The sequence below is a fragment of the Petaurus breviceps genome, unplaced genomic scaffold (assembly GCF_028583685.1).
Source record: "Petaurus breviceps papuanus isolate PSGF00001 unplaced genomic scaffold, PetGlider_PUasm1.0 79, whole genome shotgun sequence".
In the NCBI taxonomy this organism is placed as follows: Eukaryota; Metazoa; Chordata; class Mammalia; order Diprotodontia; family Petauridae; genus Petaurus; species Petaurus breviceps.
The window spans coordinates 24372171-24391275 of NW_027186523.1; the positions used below are offsets into that span (position 1 = coordinate 24372171).

A 19105-nucleotide genomic window follows, 5' to 3' on the forward strand; every position below is an offset into this window, starting at 1 on the left:
GAGAGAGAGAGAGAGAGAGAGAGAGAGAGAGAGAGAGAGAGAGATCCATGCATCCATCCTCAGAGAGAAAGAGAGAGATCCATCCATCCTCACAGCAACCCTATAAGGTAGTCATTGCTGTTTTCCCCATTTCACAAATGAGGAGACAAAGGCAGACAGAATAGACCTGTCCAGGTTTACACAGTGCATATCTAAAGCATGATTCTAACTCAAATTTTCCTAATTCCACGTGGAGCATTCTGTTTACTACACTACCTAGCTACCACCAAGATAGTGGGTAGGCAAATAAATTACTATAGTTAGATAGATTCAGCATGTTAATATTTTCACATAAAATGGAATCCCAGGATTTTATTTCTAAGTGGATTTCCTAAGATTTGTGGCATTGGACTATGTGGTGACTTAGAAAGACCAATTAGGCCACATTCCACTGTATGTTAACATCCAGTAAAATTGGACAGATGTGCATAATTGCACGTATTTTAAATATGCTACAGTCCATTTCTTTGAGAATAGTTGAAGTCCAGTTCTTTTCATTTTGTTTGGTTTTCTTTTGCCTTCTTATCTCTCCCTAGAAAGATGAAGGCCAACACATGTTTCTTGTATACCTCAAGAAACAAGAAATTCTCATTGATTGCTTATGTTGGTTTGCAGCACAGAGAGAAATTGTTTTGTTTTTAGTATAATATCAGGTCAAAAACAAAAGAGTTTCCACCCCAACCTTAGTCACATTGCAACTTTGATGACAGTAAGAAAAATAAAAGAACTTTTTTCTAAACAGAAAAAGAGCATAAGTATTCATTCAGTTTTATACTAACTCATCAAGAGATTCATGTAGAATTCAGGTTAAAAATATCCCTTTGCCTAGACTTGAAGTTCTTAAAAGCCATCTCACTTCTGATATAAGGAATGCTTTTTTCCCGTGCATTATTTCCAGGCATTCCCCATCTTCAGAAGAGTATATTTATGAAAGAAAAAAATCTTTATACTCCTCCCAGATTTTTTCAAAAAAAGTGAACTTTACAGTTATCAACAATCATAGATTCTGTATCCAAACCAACTGCCAGACACTGTCTATCCAAAGACTTATGCATAACTTCTTTGACTTTTTGTCTCGACTCTCTGTACTGTCTCACTTGTATTCAATTTTTTTTCTCCAAAAAAAATCCATATGTACATTTTTATGGATTTATACAACCATCTTGCTTCTCTCCTTTGCTACTTTCATAGAAATTTCTTTCTAGGAGTTTTTTTAAGCTTTCTTTGGGAGAACAGGACTGTTTTGCTAAAGAAAAACAGTAATAACTACATAACTAGATAGTTGGGGACCCTGTACTTAGCTCCTCCCCAGTTCTTCCTGTAAAGTTTGCTTTTAGAATTCCTAATTACCTTCATAGCTCAGCTCAAACACTTCTTGCTGCCTAAGGTCTTTCATATTACTTTAGTTGCCTTCCCACTCATAAAATTGTTGCATTTTTTTGCTTGCCTGTATATATAATTTCCTTCCTAAAGAGGCCATAGGATCCTAGAGATCAAGGGTGGTGATGAATCCCCAGTACCTAGTACAGCATCTGACACCTAACAAGCTTTTGATAAATGCTTGTTGATTGAGTGATTTAAAAAGAATGAGATAATTCATGATACCTGTGTTTCTAGTTCTATACTAACTCAACCAAATCTGTATTGCTGAACAACTGAACAAACTTCCTCATCCTTCACTCTACCATTGATTTTCCTTCTGTCACTACCAAGTGAGATCCTTTCCTCATTCTTTTCTTCAACATAATAACTGTTCCAAAAGGATTCAGTGAATGAGAGTCTATAACTTCATCATTGGATTCAACTTATTTTGATATATACTTGTATGGATCCATGATTTGCTCAAAGTGGGTACTCATTCTGATTCAGGTCACATCCTTTCCATGGTATCTGTGCAATTTTTTGTCCATATTTATCCTACATGGAAGATTAACCCAACCCACCAGAGCCCTACCTCTGATTATTTTAGTACATGACATGGTGGATGTATTTCTGTACCACTCGGGGTTTCTTAAGAGAGTCATATATAGCAACACCTAATAAGTGATTGTTGAATTGAATTTGCTGTATGGAATAAAATATCAATACCTCAGTACCTTGAAAACCATACTTCATCCCACACAGCTTCCTGTTTCATTTAGTTGATTTGTTTATTGTTCTTCTTGACTTCATCATGAATGTCATTATGACTTTTTCCCATAACACAGTGTGTCAAGTTGGTAGATTCCAATTATGATGCATCCATTATAATTGATAATGAAATTAACTCAGGATTCATTAAAAAAACAATTCTAATACATTCTTTTCAGTTCTTGTTTTTTGCCCTTCTAGTTTCATCTTTAAATGCTCACTAGGATCATTTGCTTTTTGGTATTTTGTAATTTCTTTTTTATTATCCTTCCCTGAAGTATTTTGTAAGCCACCTTGTCCTTTAGTCTGGTACTGCCCTTTGGTCTCAACATTTTGCAAAGATTGCCCGTGATTTTTGAGATAAACTGCTTTCTGAGGTCTTTTGGATTCTTTTTTTTTTTTTACAGTGCCAATTTTGTACCAGTTAAATTTCTCTAGAAAATATTAATAGCATATTGTTATTTCCCATTTATATAAGATGAAAACTTGTTTAAAGAGGTTCATTCATAGTTACTGCAATTGCAAACAATGCCTTTTCATCTTTATCCTTTCTGCTAATCTCTAATTTGCCAGTGGTTTAGCTACATACAGCCAACTGATTCCAAAGTTATTGTAATATCCATTAAAATCTGATCTTCTTAGATTTTATTGTTTGTCATTATTTGTCATCCATTATTTTATCATCCATTGCTTCCTACAACTTGTAGAAGATATTCATGATATATTGAGGCGAGGCTTCAGAGCAGCATACAAGCTCTTGGTTTCTTTCATTCTTTGATCCCAAATCTTATTTTACAACATGGTTTTGTAGCTCCTCTAGTTCCCACTTTTGAATCAAAGTCACAGAATATCAGTATTTTGAAAAATATCTTGGAGGATCTTGTCAAGTTTTCTCTGAAAGTTTGTTATCTTTTACAATGGATGTCAATGCTTAAGTTTTATTTATCTTCATGGTGCTTTAGAAGATTTTATTCTCTTCATAAATACTGCAAGGTGAGATCACCAAGCATTCCATGAGAGGATACTTCTTGTTAACTCTGAGTGTGTGATAAAACCAACTTCAACAAATCCTTTCATCATCTCTCTGAAGAAAATCTGCAAGTAATTTCTTCCATTTATCACTGACATTTTTGAAATTTCAATTTTTATTTAAATTGAGAATGTTTATATCTCTGTTATCTAATTCTTCCAATTGTGTATCAATTCATGAATGATTATAAGGAATTCTTACATTGAGGGCACTAACAATGAAATTAATGATGACTGACATCTAAAAACTGTTATTTTTTTTCAGTATACTCTGTTTCTTCTCTTTTATCAGCCTTCTATCTTCTTCATGGAAACAAGGTGACCACACATCTTATCTCAAAGGAATAATACTTAGATGACACAAGTCCTCAGTCACTCCACATGCTATATACATAATGAAATTTCAGATGTCTTTGGGAGAAATAATAATGTTTTGTGAAGGGGATCCAAGATTGATCTGTGCGTGGCCTAGTAAACATAGTAAAAAAAAAATCACAATTGGAAGGGTCTTCTGAAAACAATTAGCTGAATCCATATCTAAAAAAAATATTTCCTCTATATCATTCCCTTAAACTTTTGTTTAAAGACATCAAGTAAATGGGAGGGAATCTACTACCTTAAAGGACAAACAATCCCATTTTTGGATCATTCTAATTTTAGAGAAGATTTTCTTCACATCAAAACTAAATTTTCCTCTTAACAAATTCCACACATTACTTCTTTTAATATCATCTGAGTTGTGACATAACTAATCAAAGCCTTCTCCCTATACAATAGGTCATTAAAGACCCCAAAAAGAGCTGTCATGCCCCACTTTCCAGGTCTTACCTTCTCTAAGTTAGACTAATTTTCCTCACATAGTCCTCATATAGTATGAACTCAAAGCCCTTCAGTATCCTGGTTCCCCACTTTGAGAGTGCCAGTTTCTCAATATCCTTTCTAAACTATGGTGTCCCATATGGAACTCTACTCTGGAGGTGACCTGACAAGGCAGATTATTACTTAGAATTATCACCTTCCACATTTCATAATGTAATCAAGGATTGCATTCACTTCCTTGAATGTCATTCCAAACTCTCAATTCTTATTAAGTATGAGGCCAGTAAGAACCCTCTCCCAAGTGAACATCTGTCTAGGTATGTTTCCCAATTTTGTATTCATTATGTTCTTAATAGTTTGTTTTGATTATCGTTAATATATTTAGAATTTGCTGTTGACAATTTAGTACAGTGGATCAAAAATAAAATGAATTTATGAAATTTTGCTAGGTAAATATCCTTTGTAATTTTACCAAACAATATGAATTTTAATAGTAATAAGCAGTCTCTTTAAAAGACATAGGTTATGTACATATGAATAAAAACTGCAACATTAAATTAAAGAAAAATAAAACATTCATTGATATTTTTGCTGTTGTCACTTATATTTTGAAATATTTCTTTTAATGGTTAACCCCTGATGTATTTTCATATAATATCATCTATAGGAAAAAATAAAAAGAGAAATAAAACACAGCAAATTTAACCAACACATTGGTCAACTACAATAATATATCCAGTGTTCTACATCCATCGTGTCCCATCTCTCTGAAAAGTGATGCATTTCTATATTTCTTCTTTGGGACTAATTTTGTTCTTTATCTTTTCACACCATTCTGTTTCAGTCTTTTACTGTTCTTTTTAATTTGTGTTATGATGGTCATTGTGCATATTGTTTTCTTAGTTCTGCTTATTTCATTTTACATCAATATCCCCATGCTACTCATGTATTCATTCTACTATCATTTCTAACAATACAACAATATTTAATTATATTCATATGTTGCATTTTCTTTAGCCACTCCTCAATCTATGGGTATCTAGTGTATTTTAAACTCTTTGCAACTTCAAAATAAATGCTACTAAAAATGATTGGTTGTATTTATAGGACCTTCCTGTAAAGAAAAGATCAAGTTTCTTTTCATAGTGTACTTTTATAAACTCAAATTAGTGCCTAAATCTGATGCCATCAATATAATTTATTCAGAACCAATTTTAATTTTCATTTATCACTTGAAATTGCAATGAATAATGAACATAATGTCTTTAATCATATCCCTATACCTTAATTTAACAAAGATTACTTTCAGTGCTTACTCCATGATATATTATAAAGAGTCCTGAAATTGATGTCTGAAGAACTAGGTTTGAGTTCCAGCTCTTCCATTTACCAATCTTGGATCTTGGGCAATTCATTCTTATACAAGGAACCTCAGTTTCCTGATCTGTAAAGTGGAGATAATACAGGGCTATTACAGACTAATGTGAGCTATTATATCTGATACCTGACTGATAAGAAAAATATTTATGTTTGCTGAAAATAGAAAAGGATGGAAAGAAAAAAATGAAAATATAGAGCAATATTGTCATTTGAATTGTAAATCAAGAGGAAACAGGAGGGCACTGTGTATCTGGACAGTGGACATTTACAGTAGAAAGAAGAAAGCATATCAAAAACAAACTTTGCCTCCCTCACAATTTTGCATCACTTGTCCCTATTCCCTGTTATAAAAGCATCATGTAGGAGAATGTACCATCCTCATTTCTTTATGGAGATGAAAAACTATGAGATACTACATATTCTATCAGACTTGACTGATAAATTAATTTTGCTAAAGGGTTCTTTTAAAACAAAATCTTTGCTATAGGGGATGACTATCTGGGAAGGGAGGAAAATATTTTGGGAAATGATGGTGATGTAAAAGGCAAGGGAATCATTATAGTTGTTGTTGTTTTTTTTAATGAATAAAAACCTCATGGTTTGCCATTAATAGTTTTTTTCTTCCTCTATTTTGTATACAATTATGGTAAACACAATTTAATGGCTTAATTATGTACCTTTAACAGAAGTGGTTAAGTTGTATTTATAATCCCTGTGTGTCTTTTGGAATATTGAAAATTATTATTCCTGATGTTGCCATAAATTAAAAAAGTCTTAGCCCCATAAAAATTGATTTATGTAGAAATATAATGTAGACTTATTATATGAAAAGTATGAATAGAAACCCTATTTGAAATCGGTCAACTGAAAACTGAATGCAATTTATTTTCAAACCAAAATTGTGTAACCAACAAACTTAACAGAACTTCAGAATGCTGAAAAATCAAATTATATGAATGTTCTATGTAATAATTTTTGTATATGTTCTTTAATATTACAGCCCACTGATGCAACAAAGTCTGTCTCTCATCCTATTACTGGAGAAATTCAGGTAAGAAAGTGTAAAATAAGTTAATTGCTATAGTATGTGTTTTAGTACGTTTTCCCCCATTGGCATTTTTTGATATTATGAATCCATGGAGCAGAAACTGTCCTTTTTATTTGTGACATTAAGAAATGTTTAATTCATGTCTATTTTTATAGAATGCTATTTTATGTGGAAGGAAGTTTTATGGAATAAAAGTGACCATCACGACTTCTTGTAACAAGGTTTAGAGGACAACCCCTGATATGTAACCCAATTATACAGATCATAAAGTTTATTTTTAGGTCTTCCCTCAGCTGCTGCCCGATCCTCACATTTAATCTTATTATACAGAGTTCTAGGGCAATATAAGGGTATGTTTAGATATTTCCTTGTTAATTAGTAAAATTTCAGCTTATCAATCAAATAAGATAAAGACCACTCAGTTCATCAGATGTTATTTTATAACCTGGAGAAATCTCTTTTCCTATAGAAGTTGTTTCATGTTTCTTTCTATACTAAAACAAATTAATCTTTTCACTGAACACCGTTGTTTTCCAAATTTGTTGCCATATTAAGTGCAGCACTTTTAACAGCATCTTCTTTTAGGATTTTAAATAGCTCAGCTGGAATTCTATCATCTCTACTAGTCATACTGCTACCAATATTTCCTAAGGACCACTTGACTTCATTCCCTGTGATGTCTAGATCTAGATCAGTAACCATACCATTATGTTAAAACCTTTTTTTATTGATTTGTATAATTCTTTTGTACATTCTTGCCCCTTCTTTTTAATCTCTTCCATTTCTGTTAAATCCATGCCATTTTTGCTTTTATTATGCTTATTTGTGCATAAAATATTCTATTGACATCTCTAATTTTCTCGAAAAGATCTCACCTTTCCCTTTCTGTTGTTTTCTTCCATTTCTTTGTTGCTCATTTAAGAAAATATTATCTTTTCTTGTTATTTTTTGGATTTCTGCATTCATTTTGGCATATTTTCCCCTTTGTCCTTTGCCTTTCTTCTGCAGGTTAAAAAATTCTTAATTCCTTAAATTAATCCAGTTTTAATTCCCCTTCTTATCCTGGTCAGTTACCATACATGTATCACTCCTTGTAAACATCACCTTCGAAACCAAGTGCCAAAAAATACACACAATCTCTGTGACCAGGGAAGATGAGAGCCTGAATGTCATGACCCTTGGTTTGGACAAAATAGTCTATTAATATTATATAAGATTACATTAGTTCTTTTGGCTGACACATCACACTACTGACGTATTCAACCTATTGTCCAGCAGTCAGTCTGTTTTATATGAACTGCTTGCTCTCTGGACACGTGACTCTCCATTCTATATTTGCGTACTTAAGATTTATGAGGCCTCAAATAATTGATTTAAATTGTGTCTCAGTTTTCTCTTCTGTAATGTGAGGGGTTAGCCATGGTGGTTTTTAAGTTCTTCTTCCAGCTCTAAACATATGAATCCTATTAACTCTGAATTTATAGAGGTTATAATATTACATTATTAATATGTATTAAATTTCATTTATTAAATCTTGTTATCATTGGATCACTATTCTAGCCTATAGAGATAGTTTTGACTCTAATTTCTTCCTCTTCAAGTTGTCTGTCCAAGTTGAATGCTACCTGTAAATCTGCTAAGTATCAAAACTGTATCTTTATTCTAGTTTTAATGAAAGAATAAAACAGAAGAAAGCAAATTATCAAGACATTGATGAAATGTTGAATAGAACAGGCTTCCCTCCAGACTGATGCTAATTCGTTTATTAATATTTTCTGTATCTGGTCAATCACTCTGTTTTGAGCATAATGTGTACAAAAAGTCCGTATCTCTACACACTATTCACATGAGTACTGAGAACATTTGTCAAACACCTCGCTAAACTTCAAATATTCTGGACAAATGGGATCTCCATCCTCTACAGTCTAGTAACTCTTTCAAAAATTTGTTGTCAAGCATAACTTGTTCTTAAATGTAAGTGCTCACAACCCATTCCTTTAATTATCTATCCTAGAATTTTGCCAGAAATCAATGTCAAATTCACTCCGACATAGTTTAAAGTAAGCAGCAAAATTAATTCAGTATTTTACCACCTGTAATTACAAAGTACCACTAAATTTGCCATCATTGCTCCATGATCACAGACATTACTCAATCTGAAAGAGTAGCATAGTCAATCTAACTGCCTGTTGCATTTTCAAAGTAGTAAAGTTCTCTGTGTAAAGTTTATTGTATTATACTCATTTTTCTCTATCTTTGGCTTGTTTTTTTTTTCCTTAATCAGAAACAATGTGTCCTAAAGGAAGAAAACTTTGTCTATATGGTGCCAAAACACCATTCAATTCATTGGAAAGCCATCAGAGCCGGCTATTTTGCTTTTTATTGACTTGGTTGTCATTTTGCATATTTGACTTAATTGGTTTCATTTTTCAGTGTCTTAGTATTATGTGGATATAGCAAAAATGTCATTTAGACCATCAGTCATAATAGTGTCATAGTATTACTATTATAGTTTCCAAGATTAAAAAGACTTTAACAAATTATTTTACCCCACACTTACTCTTGTTCTGTTCAAAGCTATGGAATGCGAAAAGAGCTGTAGGATTATCATAAGAGAGTTAGCATAACACATCGAAATTCATTAATTGCATGCCTTTTTTTCACTATACTTATCTTATTAGCCTGAAGTATCTTTCTCTAAACAGTATCTATCTCAATACCCCTGGCTAATCATGTAGGGGGAAAAAGCAATTTACTTGTTCTGATAAAGATATCAATTGTATATTTTATTTTCTATAAGCCAATAAGTATTCGAGTAATTAGACATTGTTTTAAACTCCAAAGACTTATTTTTAAATGAAAGTGATAATCCCGTAAAGTTGTCTCTTTCAGAAACACATGCTAATAGACCTGCCCTTTTTATTTTTCCTTTGAAATGAATGGGCAGTGAGAAAGGATTGTAGAATAGAAAGAGCGCTTGATGCTAGATGTGTGGCTTTGGACTATTTATATTTCTCTAATCCTCATTTTCTTCATCTGCAGAATGAAAGCAGTAATACTTGAAATTGTCATACAAATGTGTAAACTCTAAACATATATAAATATGAAATGTTACCTTTAGCAAGAACTAGGAATAAGATAAGCTATTTCAGTAAATAGCTATTTCAATTAAATAAATATTGAATCATTTCCTTTACAGAGTAGTTATTATTCATTTTTAATTAGGTGAAACAGGTACTGCTGTAATCAATAAGATTTATTTTTTCTGGGATACTGGGACAAATTTAGGGACATGCATTTATTAAGCACCTATTGTGCTAACTGCTGAGTGTGGGAGTTAGGAATGGGAATGGAACAAAAGTATAGATAAGAATGGCCCTTATCCTCAGTAAATTCATATGGGCCTAATGATAACAACAAGGCAGCTAGGTGGAATATTGAATAAAGTGCTGGCCCTAAATTTAAGAAGAATCATCTCGCTGAGTTCAAATCTTGCTTCAGAGACTTATTGACTAAGGGCAAGTCACTTAATCATATTTGCCTCAATTTCTTCACATGCAAAATGAGCTGGAGAAGGGAAATGGCAAATTTCTCCAGTATCTCTGCCAAGAAAAGCCCAAATGGGGTCCTGAAGAGTCAGACAACTGAAAATGAATGACAACAGTGATAACAACAACTATATAAAACTTCTAAAGTTGGCAAAATACTTCACATATATTATTTCATTCAATTCTAATAAGAAACCTGTGAAGTAAGTACTGTAGGCACCATTATTGAAAGATGAGGGAACTGAGTCAACTAGAATTTATTAAATTCTTATAGTGTAACAAGAGATACAAAGAAACACATAAAAACAGTTCCTTCTCTCAAGGACTTCCCAATATAATGGGACTCTTAACTGAGGTTGAAAAAGGCTAAGTGACCTGCCCAGAGTCACACAGCTAGGAATTATTGCCAGTAAAATTTGAACCCAAACCAATGCTGATTCAAAGACCAGTCTCAGTCCACTAAGATATGCTGCTGCCTTACAATACACATGCTGATAACGCAAATTTCTATATATTAAACACATCAGAGAGTTGCAAAAAAGAAAAAAGAAAAAAGTACTCCTGTAGTTGTAGTAGGAAGGTCATTATGGACAGGGAGAATCAGAGAAAACTTCCTGGAGGAAGTCATATTTTACTTGGATGTGGTCAAAAATACCCAACTTAACCAAATATTGCAATATTCACTACAGCTTCAAATCAACTATGACAAACACCTTGGAAACCTTATCATACACATTCTTCAAGCAAGAAATCTTGTGCCTCGAGACAACAATGGATATTCTGATCCTTTTGTTAAAGTGTATCTTCTTCCAGGGAGAGGGTAAGTGAAGAAGAGATTTATTGCAAATATTGGTATTAACCAAGTCCCTTTGAAAAGTTTCTTGCCTCTGATGCCTATGGCCTAGATGACTTTGGGAAAGTCAGTTGGCTTTCCTGAATCTCAGTTTTCTTATATCTAAAATGACAGGATTTGACTAGATGGCTTCTGAAGCCCTTTCCAAATCTATATCTATAGGCTTATAATTTGAAAAACTCATATAATATTAGCAGTTACCTTCTAAATATCTTCCTTTTGATTTTGTTCACATTACACATATTTACTACAAATTGATAGATAACTTGTATTAATTTGTCTTCAAATCAGTTAATCCTCAAAAAATACATGAGTTCATTATATAAATATTCAATGGTCATTTACTTTTTCATACAAAATAAGTCAATATCATTTACAATAGGGGAAACTTAACATAGTAAGATTTGAGAATTAATCCAGATTTTCAAGTGTATTGGAGTTTTCAAAGCAACTTACAAAGCTACATAATTTAATTTTCAATTTAAATTTAATTTTATTTAATTTTATTTTTATTTTTAAAATATACAAAGATCTATTGAATGAATACATCATTCAATAATTAGTCATTAAGTATCTTCCAGATTTGTTACTTAAACCTATTTTGATACCTTTGAAAATTCTAATTTGGCAAGAAAATAGCAAATATTCCTTTTGAACCCCCTAATTACTATGATTTATCAGCTGCTTGGTACAACATATGAACTCTTTGAAGATGCTTGTTTGTATGATATGTGATATCGCTTATATTCTGGCCAACAAATACTATTTTAAAAACTTTTATAAATCTGTTTTTTGTACTTGAGCACTATTATGGTTTTTCTGTCCCATTTATATCAGGGGAATTAAAGTGGTTTAACTACATGGGAGGTAGCAAAGAATTATGAAGAGATGTCAGACAGGTAAGAGTAAATTGAAGAGACAGCATTGATAGGAAAGCCTAGACAGTATATAGGAGAAGGTGATAAACAGTTCTGATTGCTACAGAAATGCCAAGAGTATAAAAAAGAAAAGGTAATTATATTTGGCAACCAATAAATACTTCATTTGTAGATTTGGAGAGGATGGCTTCAGTTGAACAATGATATTGGAAGCAAGATTACTGAGTTTAGAAGAGAATAAATAAAGAGTGGAGGTACCTATCATAAGTGACTTTTTCAAGGTTAGCTGAAAAGGGAAGAGATTTCAGGCACTACCTGTAGGCAGAGCAGGTGGCTCAGTAACAGAGCCCTGGGCTTGGAATCAGGAAGACCTGAGTTCAAATTTGACCTCTATATACTTACTGGCAATGTGACACAGGGAAAGTCACTTAACCTTTATCACCCTCAGTGTCCTTAACTATAAGATGAGGAATAACACTAATATTCCAAGGGCTTTGTAAGGATCAGATGAGATAATAGATGTAAATCATTGACCATAGAGCCTTGCACATGGTAGAAACTCAATTAAAATTTGTTTTCTTCCTTCCTTCCTAGAGTGCATAGTGGATGTTAGGATCAAATGAGGGTTTGTTGAGGATGGAGGAGACATTGGGGAAGGCATGGACATGTTTGCAGCATCAAAAACAGCCAATAGGTAGGGAGATATTGAGAAAGAAAAGGTAGAGGAGATAGCATGATAGTGGAGACAGTCTGTTAGTAAAGATGGGAAGAGATGAAATCCATAGTAGCTCTGGTAAGGAAGACCATCTCTTTATCCAACACTAGGGTGATAAAATGGTTGTGTGTATTGGGGCAGAGTCAGGGAATATCTCAATGATTAAAGATGAGGAGGTGTGGAAAAGTGGGGAACTCCATAATATTTTTTCTGCAAAATGTGAGACAGGATATTTAGCTGCAAAGATGGGAAGAAGGGATGCCATGGGAAACTTTATGGAGAGTGAGGATAATTAGTCTACTGAAGAGGAGTTGCATACTTGACATGCTAAAGTGAAAACCCAGTTGAGATGAGATAATAAATTTGTGGGGAATCCAGTCAGCAGAATTTAATGATTTTCTGTTCAGCAGTATGTGAACAGGAGAAAGTAATCAAGGATTCAGTTAGCAAGACATGAGCCCTTCTTGTTTGCTTTTAAAATAGAGTGGGATAATTGAACTACCAGTGACCATTAAGGCAGGTGATACAGGGAAGAATGAAAGTGTGAGTGTAGAGGAGGGGAAGAAACAAAAAATAATATTCTCTGTAGAAATGTACACCAGACCACATATGTTGTTTCATAATTATCACAGGAGTGGACTGAAGAAAACACTGTGTCTATGTTTAGTGAAGTAGAATGCTTTCAGTTATTTTCTATTTTTCATTTTGTGTATATTATAGAATTCTCAAACTGCAGAAAATCTGAGACTCTCCACCACCTGTGGTAGGGAGTGAAAAGGCTTCGGTTAGAAAACAGATTACAATATGTGAGTATGAGATTTCAGCAGACATTGTACCAGCCATGCTAGGAGCTACAGGGTGTTATTGAATGGTAATAACTATGGACATTTGCCTACCTAAAGCATAAGCCCTGTCTATTAATATTGCAAACTGAAATTTTTCAAAATGTGAAGTATGAGTATGTCCTGGATCATATGAATTGTTTTTTGAGGTTTTAGTTCCTTCTATCTAATGTTAATTTCTCACTCTTAGAATTATTGCATAGTTACTCTGTTTATTCACCTGTTTCTCATTTCTCTCCTTTTTACCCCTCTTTCTCTTTTCCCACTTTCCCATTTTTATGACCTTTGGTGAACCCATGCAGCCAAGTCATGGTTGTCCAGAATGCAAGGTAGAGTGCCTTTCCTTTCAGTGTCATGCTTTGAACTGCCTTTGGAGTTGTGAATGTTAGTGGATGCATGCAAGCATGATTACACATAGAATCATTGCAGCTCTAGTTCATATTTTTACTCTTTCTATGGCTTGATGACTTGTGAATCTGCCTTTACATGCTGAATGTTACTGTACTATTGAATTTCATTAAATTTCCCCTGAGCCAATCCTTGCATAGAATAATAAATATGTGTACTGGCCCCTATGTTTCTGGATGAAAACTGACCCATCATAAAGTGATTCAAACAATAAGATTTCATTAAATTCTAAATATTCATAATTTGATCTAATTATACTTCCACCTATGAAAATTTTTTAAAAGTTGTATTTCAGAACTAAGTCTGTATACACATATGTTATATATAGTAGCGATTTTAAGAAGATGAGGATATTTAACATTGAAAAAGTGATTTTTTATTTCTGTGAGATTACCAAAAATATTAAGGCTTAAGAGATGAAAATGAAATGCTATATTTAAGAATATTCTCCTAATCATGTAATCTGATCCTATCATCATCCCTCAGTATAAAATTTCCACCAGTGGGGAAAACCCATAATCAATCAACAATCATTTGTTATATTATATTTTATTATGATATATTATATTATATCACACAGAGAAAACTGAATTAGTGGTCCTTATTATTTGGCATCTGCAGAAATGAGTTGCTAAACTTCATTTCAACATTATCTTTAACCTCCAAATTTCATCAATTTATTAAAAGTTTTGTTTTGATACCCAAACTAACAGTCTGAAATAAGGAAAATTTACATTTTATCAACATTTGATTTATATTTTGATTGAACTAGCCAAATATATTCACAACATAGAAAACACAGTAAGTTAAAAAATGAACATTTATCCATAGACAGTTCAAGGCAAAATATGTATAGAAAATCCATAGAAAGATGTAAATATGTGACAAAACTTTCATTCAATATAATCACATGCAAGATTATCACAGTAATCTAAAATTAATGAATCAATTGTTCTCAAGTTATATCCACATATCTGATTACCTAGTATACATCAAAACCAACAGAAAAATAATTATTTATTCTTTGCACAGTATCTATAATGTCTGTTCAGAATAGTAACATAATTATTAACATAGTTATTTGAGATTTAAACATTTTACTGAACTTAAACACATGGAATATAAGGATATCAGAGGGGCCAAAATATGTAACTATTTAAAATAACCTAAGTGAATGGGGTGGACTGAATACTCTGGTCCCCTTTTTATTCATTCAACTTTATTGCCAATCTTAATGGCATTTCCAATCCATTGAACTTACAATTTAATGCAAATGTTAGTTGTCCATTAACCTTTATGAAAGTGGAATTGAATGTAGAAAGAAGGCATTTGCCATTAGATTGGGTATACATAATATGCATCCAAATTGGATGTGGCCAAATTCTGTATTATTCTGTCCACCACATTTCTGAAAGCCTCCCTTACAACTTTCAGAGCTTGGTATTTCTGTGTTCCCAGCTAGCTGCTCATGGAGGACTACAGACAAGCTATTGCAGAGAGACTTGGATGATCTTTCTAATGTTGTTGCTAGGCGTGGCCATAAGCCTAATCACAGAATGTAATTGTCTCAGATATATATTTTTTTCCCAATTTGCACTTTGCCTCCCCTAAACAGAATATAAAATTGATACATGATTTTGGAATATATCCCTACTACTGTTCTATCTTCACACTAGCAAGGTGTTGCAGCTCTGCCATACTGGACACCCCCCGCCCCCCGTCCCGGTCCCCATCTCCTGTGAACTGGTAGGGAATCTCCTCTAGCTTATTATTTGTCTGCATCAGGAAACTGAAAGACCCTGATCCAGCTACATAGCAAAAGGATGGCAGCAACAGTACCATCCTTTGTGCTTCCATAAAGGCCAACTCATAATATATGGCTATACAATTTTTTTTATGGGAATCTCCTATTTGCATGACAAACTGAATGTACCGTTTTGGCGAAGAGGTGAAATGTGTTGCCATCAGTCAAAATGGGATGACAAGAATTTTAATCCCACCCAAAACAAACTTCCCACAGCATTTGTTTTTGTATGTGTCCCTTTTTTATGACATCTCTACTTATCCTGACAAGGTACTATCATAACAATGATAATAACAACAACAATAAAAATAACATTCTATTTCCTAAAGGCACAAATATTGAAAAAATAGGATTAGTCACCATAGGCTATCATTTGCCAAGAAACATTCCATTTAATTACATCCACACAGTATCACAAACAGGGAAATCTGACTGTGTTGTGGGTTTCTTGTTATGGTTAGTGCTCTCACCCAAGAATCCTCTCCCTATCTCTCTAAAGGAGACATGAAAACAGTTCTGTTTCAAAGAGATAGTGTCATGCTAGGACAAACATTATCAATCACATTTTTTCAGAACCTTCTTATCCTATTATCCAGAGTAAGGAGGAGCAAAAATATCAGAAATGTCAGAATTTCTTAATTCAGCATGATGGAACACATTAATTAGTATGTTTATGTTAAAAGTCATGATGATTAGAAATGTATATGAAACCTTAGACTATACGGTAGCAGATCTTCAGGTCAAGCTTTTTATGGTCCAAAGTAGAAAAATAATAATTAAGAGATAATGTCATATAAAAACCATCATATAGAGGCAAAAGACTAAATAGGTAGAATGAGATAGAGATTTTTCAACATGGCCAATGTGAAAATTTGTTTTGCTTGAGTATTCATATTTGTTAAAGGTTTTTTGTTTCTCTTTTTTCCCCAGAGGATGGGGAGGTAGTAGGGAGAGAAAAGTACTTGTTATTGGGGAAAAATAACTTAATTTTAAAATCATTACATATTTGTATATTAATTATGTCATTATGTTATATTACATTTACTATATATTTACATAATATTTATATCATTTTATGTCATGTTATACTATGTTCTATTATTCATATCATATCAATGAAACCATATTATGTTGTTACATTGTAATATATTAAATCATATAATATATGTAGGGGCAACTAGGTGGTATAGTAGATAGAGTAGTGGTGCTCAGAAAGACCTGAGTTGAAATCCAGTCTCAGACACTTACTATCTGTATGACCATGGACAAGTCTCTTAAGCTCTGTCTGCTATGTTTCCTCAACTGTAACATAGGGATGATATTAGGAAATACCTTCCAGGATTATTGTAAGAATCGAATGAAATTATATTTATAAATAGCTTAGCATAGTTCCTGGCACATAGTAAGCACTTTATATAAATGTTAGCTCTTATTATCATTAATTATGTACAGGAGCTGTTACTCAGTTACTTATAGTAATGGGATACAGGAATAGCAGGGATCAAGAAGAAGCATTTTAGTTGATAATTATGCCATTTCAATATCTATAACATTTCTTGTTTCTGCCTTATTTTAAGTTTTTACCAAAACCCACTTTCACCAACCAAGTAGAAAATGTGATTAGTGTAAATTTATTTTCTTTGGATTTTTTTTTCTTCCTTTCCTCAAGTGACGGTGCTAATCAGCAGGTCACTATTCAAAAGTCTAAAAACAAGAGAGAGGGAAAATGGAAGCAGTTCTCCACTGGATTTTCTCTAGCAGGTCACTGCCTCTTGGCACAGTACTTCTGGGCCTATATAAGTTTTTAAATGCATTTTTTAAAGTACTGAAACTAAAAGAGAATATTTCAACCAGTACTCAGGCAAAAGAAAAAAAAAGCCCCACATAAATGCTGTCTTTCAAAATAAAAATAAAATTTTCTCAATGTGCTGTATTATAGAAAATAATAAATGAAGAAAGATGTATATTTTGTGATATCAATACCTGAATGGAAGAGCAAATCAATTAAAGGACAATTGTGAGAATAAGTATACAATAACATTCTATTGCTAATAAAAACATTATTGAGGTTTCCTGAGAAAGAAGGAATTGAAGTTAGGAAAAAAAAAACTATCAGTTGACTAGATTAGTTTTTCATTTTATAATCAGGAGTGTGGTTATTCTGTAGACATAGTTAAAGAACCATTGGGGGACTATGAGGAGGATTTCTTCTATTTTATCTCCTGAAGGAAAATACTTTGCAAAGGTGTAGAAAAGAGAAAGATTTTCAGTTCCCTTCCTAAAAATCTTTCCTAGGGTTGAATTTATGTTCACACATAAGAGAGAATCACTTTTATGTAATATAAGGGAACCAATATTATAAATGAGGACTGTATTTTTGAGTTTGCATGGTCAATTGCATATGCAAAGGAATTATGCATAGAAAATCATGTTTTTTAATATAAATGACATTCAAATTAATCTTCACAAGTTTAATGAAAATGATAACTTGTGGATTTATCTGGGCAATGTGGAAATTGATATAATAGTTATATGATAAATTGAGTCTAAGTGGATCATTAGAAAAATACTACTATTCAGCTTTGTGATCCAACAATGCATTTCTTTAAATGTAGATTCACATTGCCTGAATTTGGTATAAGATGAAGTACATGGGATAGTGGAATTATGCTCCTTTTTTTCACAAATTAAAAAAAGCTTGTGAGTACTCAATCTACTAGATTTTTGTTTCAAATGTCCGTTTTTAGTGTCACTGATGAACAAAATTTACCTATAGTAAGATATATCCAGAATGTGCCTTTCTACATAGTTATTTGACATCTCTGCTTTGATAACTATTTGAAAACACATATAAATTTTATAACTGGTAGTATAGCTTTCACTTTTAAACAACTTAACTGAAAGAATACTCATTGATAAAAATATCAATTAACAATTTTTTATCAATTCATGCTGAAATAATGAACATTTTCTGCTGTAGCAGTATTTTTTAAATAAAATTATTATATATACATATATATTTTAAATTTAGGTTACAATTAGGAATTGCTGGTAATTTTAAGTTATAATTGTTTTAAAGTGATAAAATTAATTAACATTTTAAGCACCTACTATGTGCCAGTAACTGTACTAATCTCTGGGGAGACAAATAGTGGCAAAAGACAATCCCCACCCTCAAAGAGCTTACAGTTGAATTAAATGGTTGTCAGTTGCTATGCTTACCAAATGGCATTCTTTCATGTAGATTGTTTAGGAACCAAAATAATGCTACAGGTTCAAGTTTCAGCTAATCCACTCCAGTCCAACAAATATTCATTAAGTGCCTATTATGTGCAAAACACTGTGGTAGATGCTGAAAATAAAAACAAATTAAAAACAAGGGTTAGATCTTACAGGAAAGTAAGATTTTAGACATTGTTCCTAACAAACCTGCTTTTGATATTAATTAGCATTAGTAAAAATCATTTGCTCCTATTAAAATGTGATACAAATATATAAAGTAATGTTTTATCAATAGTGCTTGTCAAGGCGCATAAGATTTATTGGTTATAGTTAGGTACGTCTTTCTCTTTTAGCACCCCTCAAAAAATTACCTTGTCTCTATGATTACAT

General features: G+C 32.6%; 1 protein-coding gene across 1 annotated transcript in view; it reads left to right on the forward strand.

Moving 5' to 3' along the window:
• The window catches only part of LOC138175872 (protein piccolo-like), a 591842-nt gene that overhangs the window by 449601 nt on the left and 123136 nt on the right, over nt 1–19105 (forward strand). The window contains exons 14-16 of the mRNA XM_069106506.1: nt 6398–6448; nt 10683–10813; nt 13584–13610. Coding sequence (XP_068962607.1) covers nt 6398–6448; nt 10683–10813; nt 13584–13610 — 209 coding nt within the window. The remainder of the gene's footprint in view (nt 1–6397; nt 6449–10682; nt 10814–13583; nt 13611–19105) is intronic.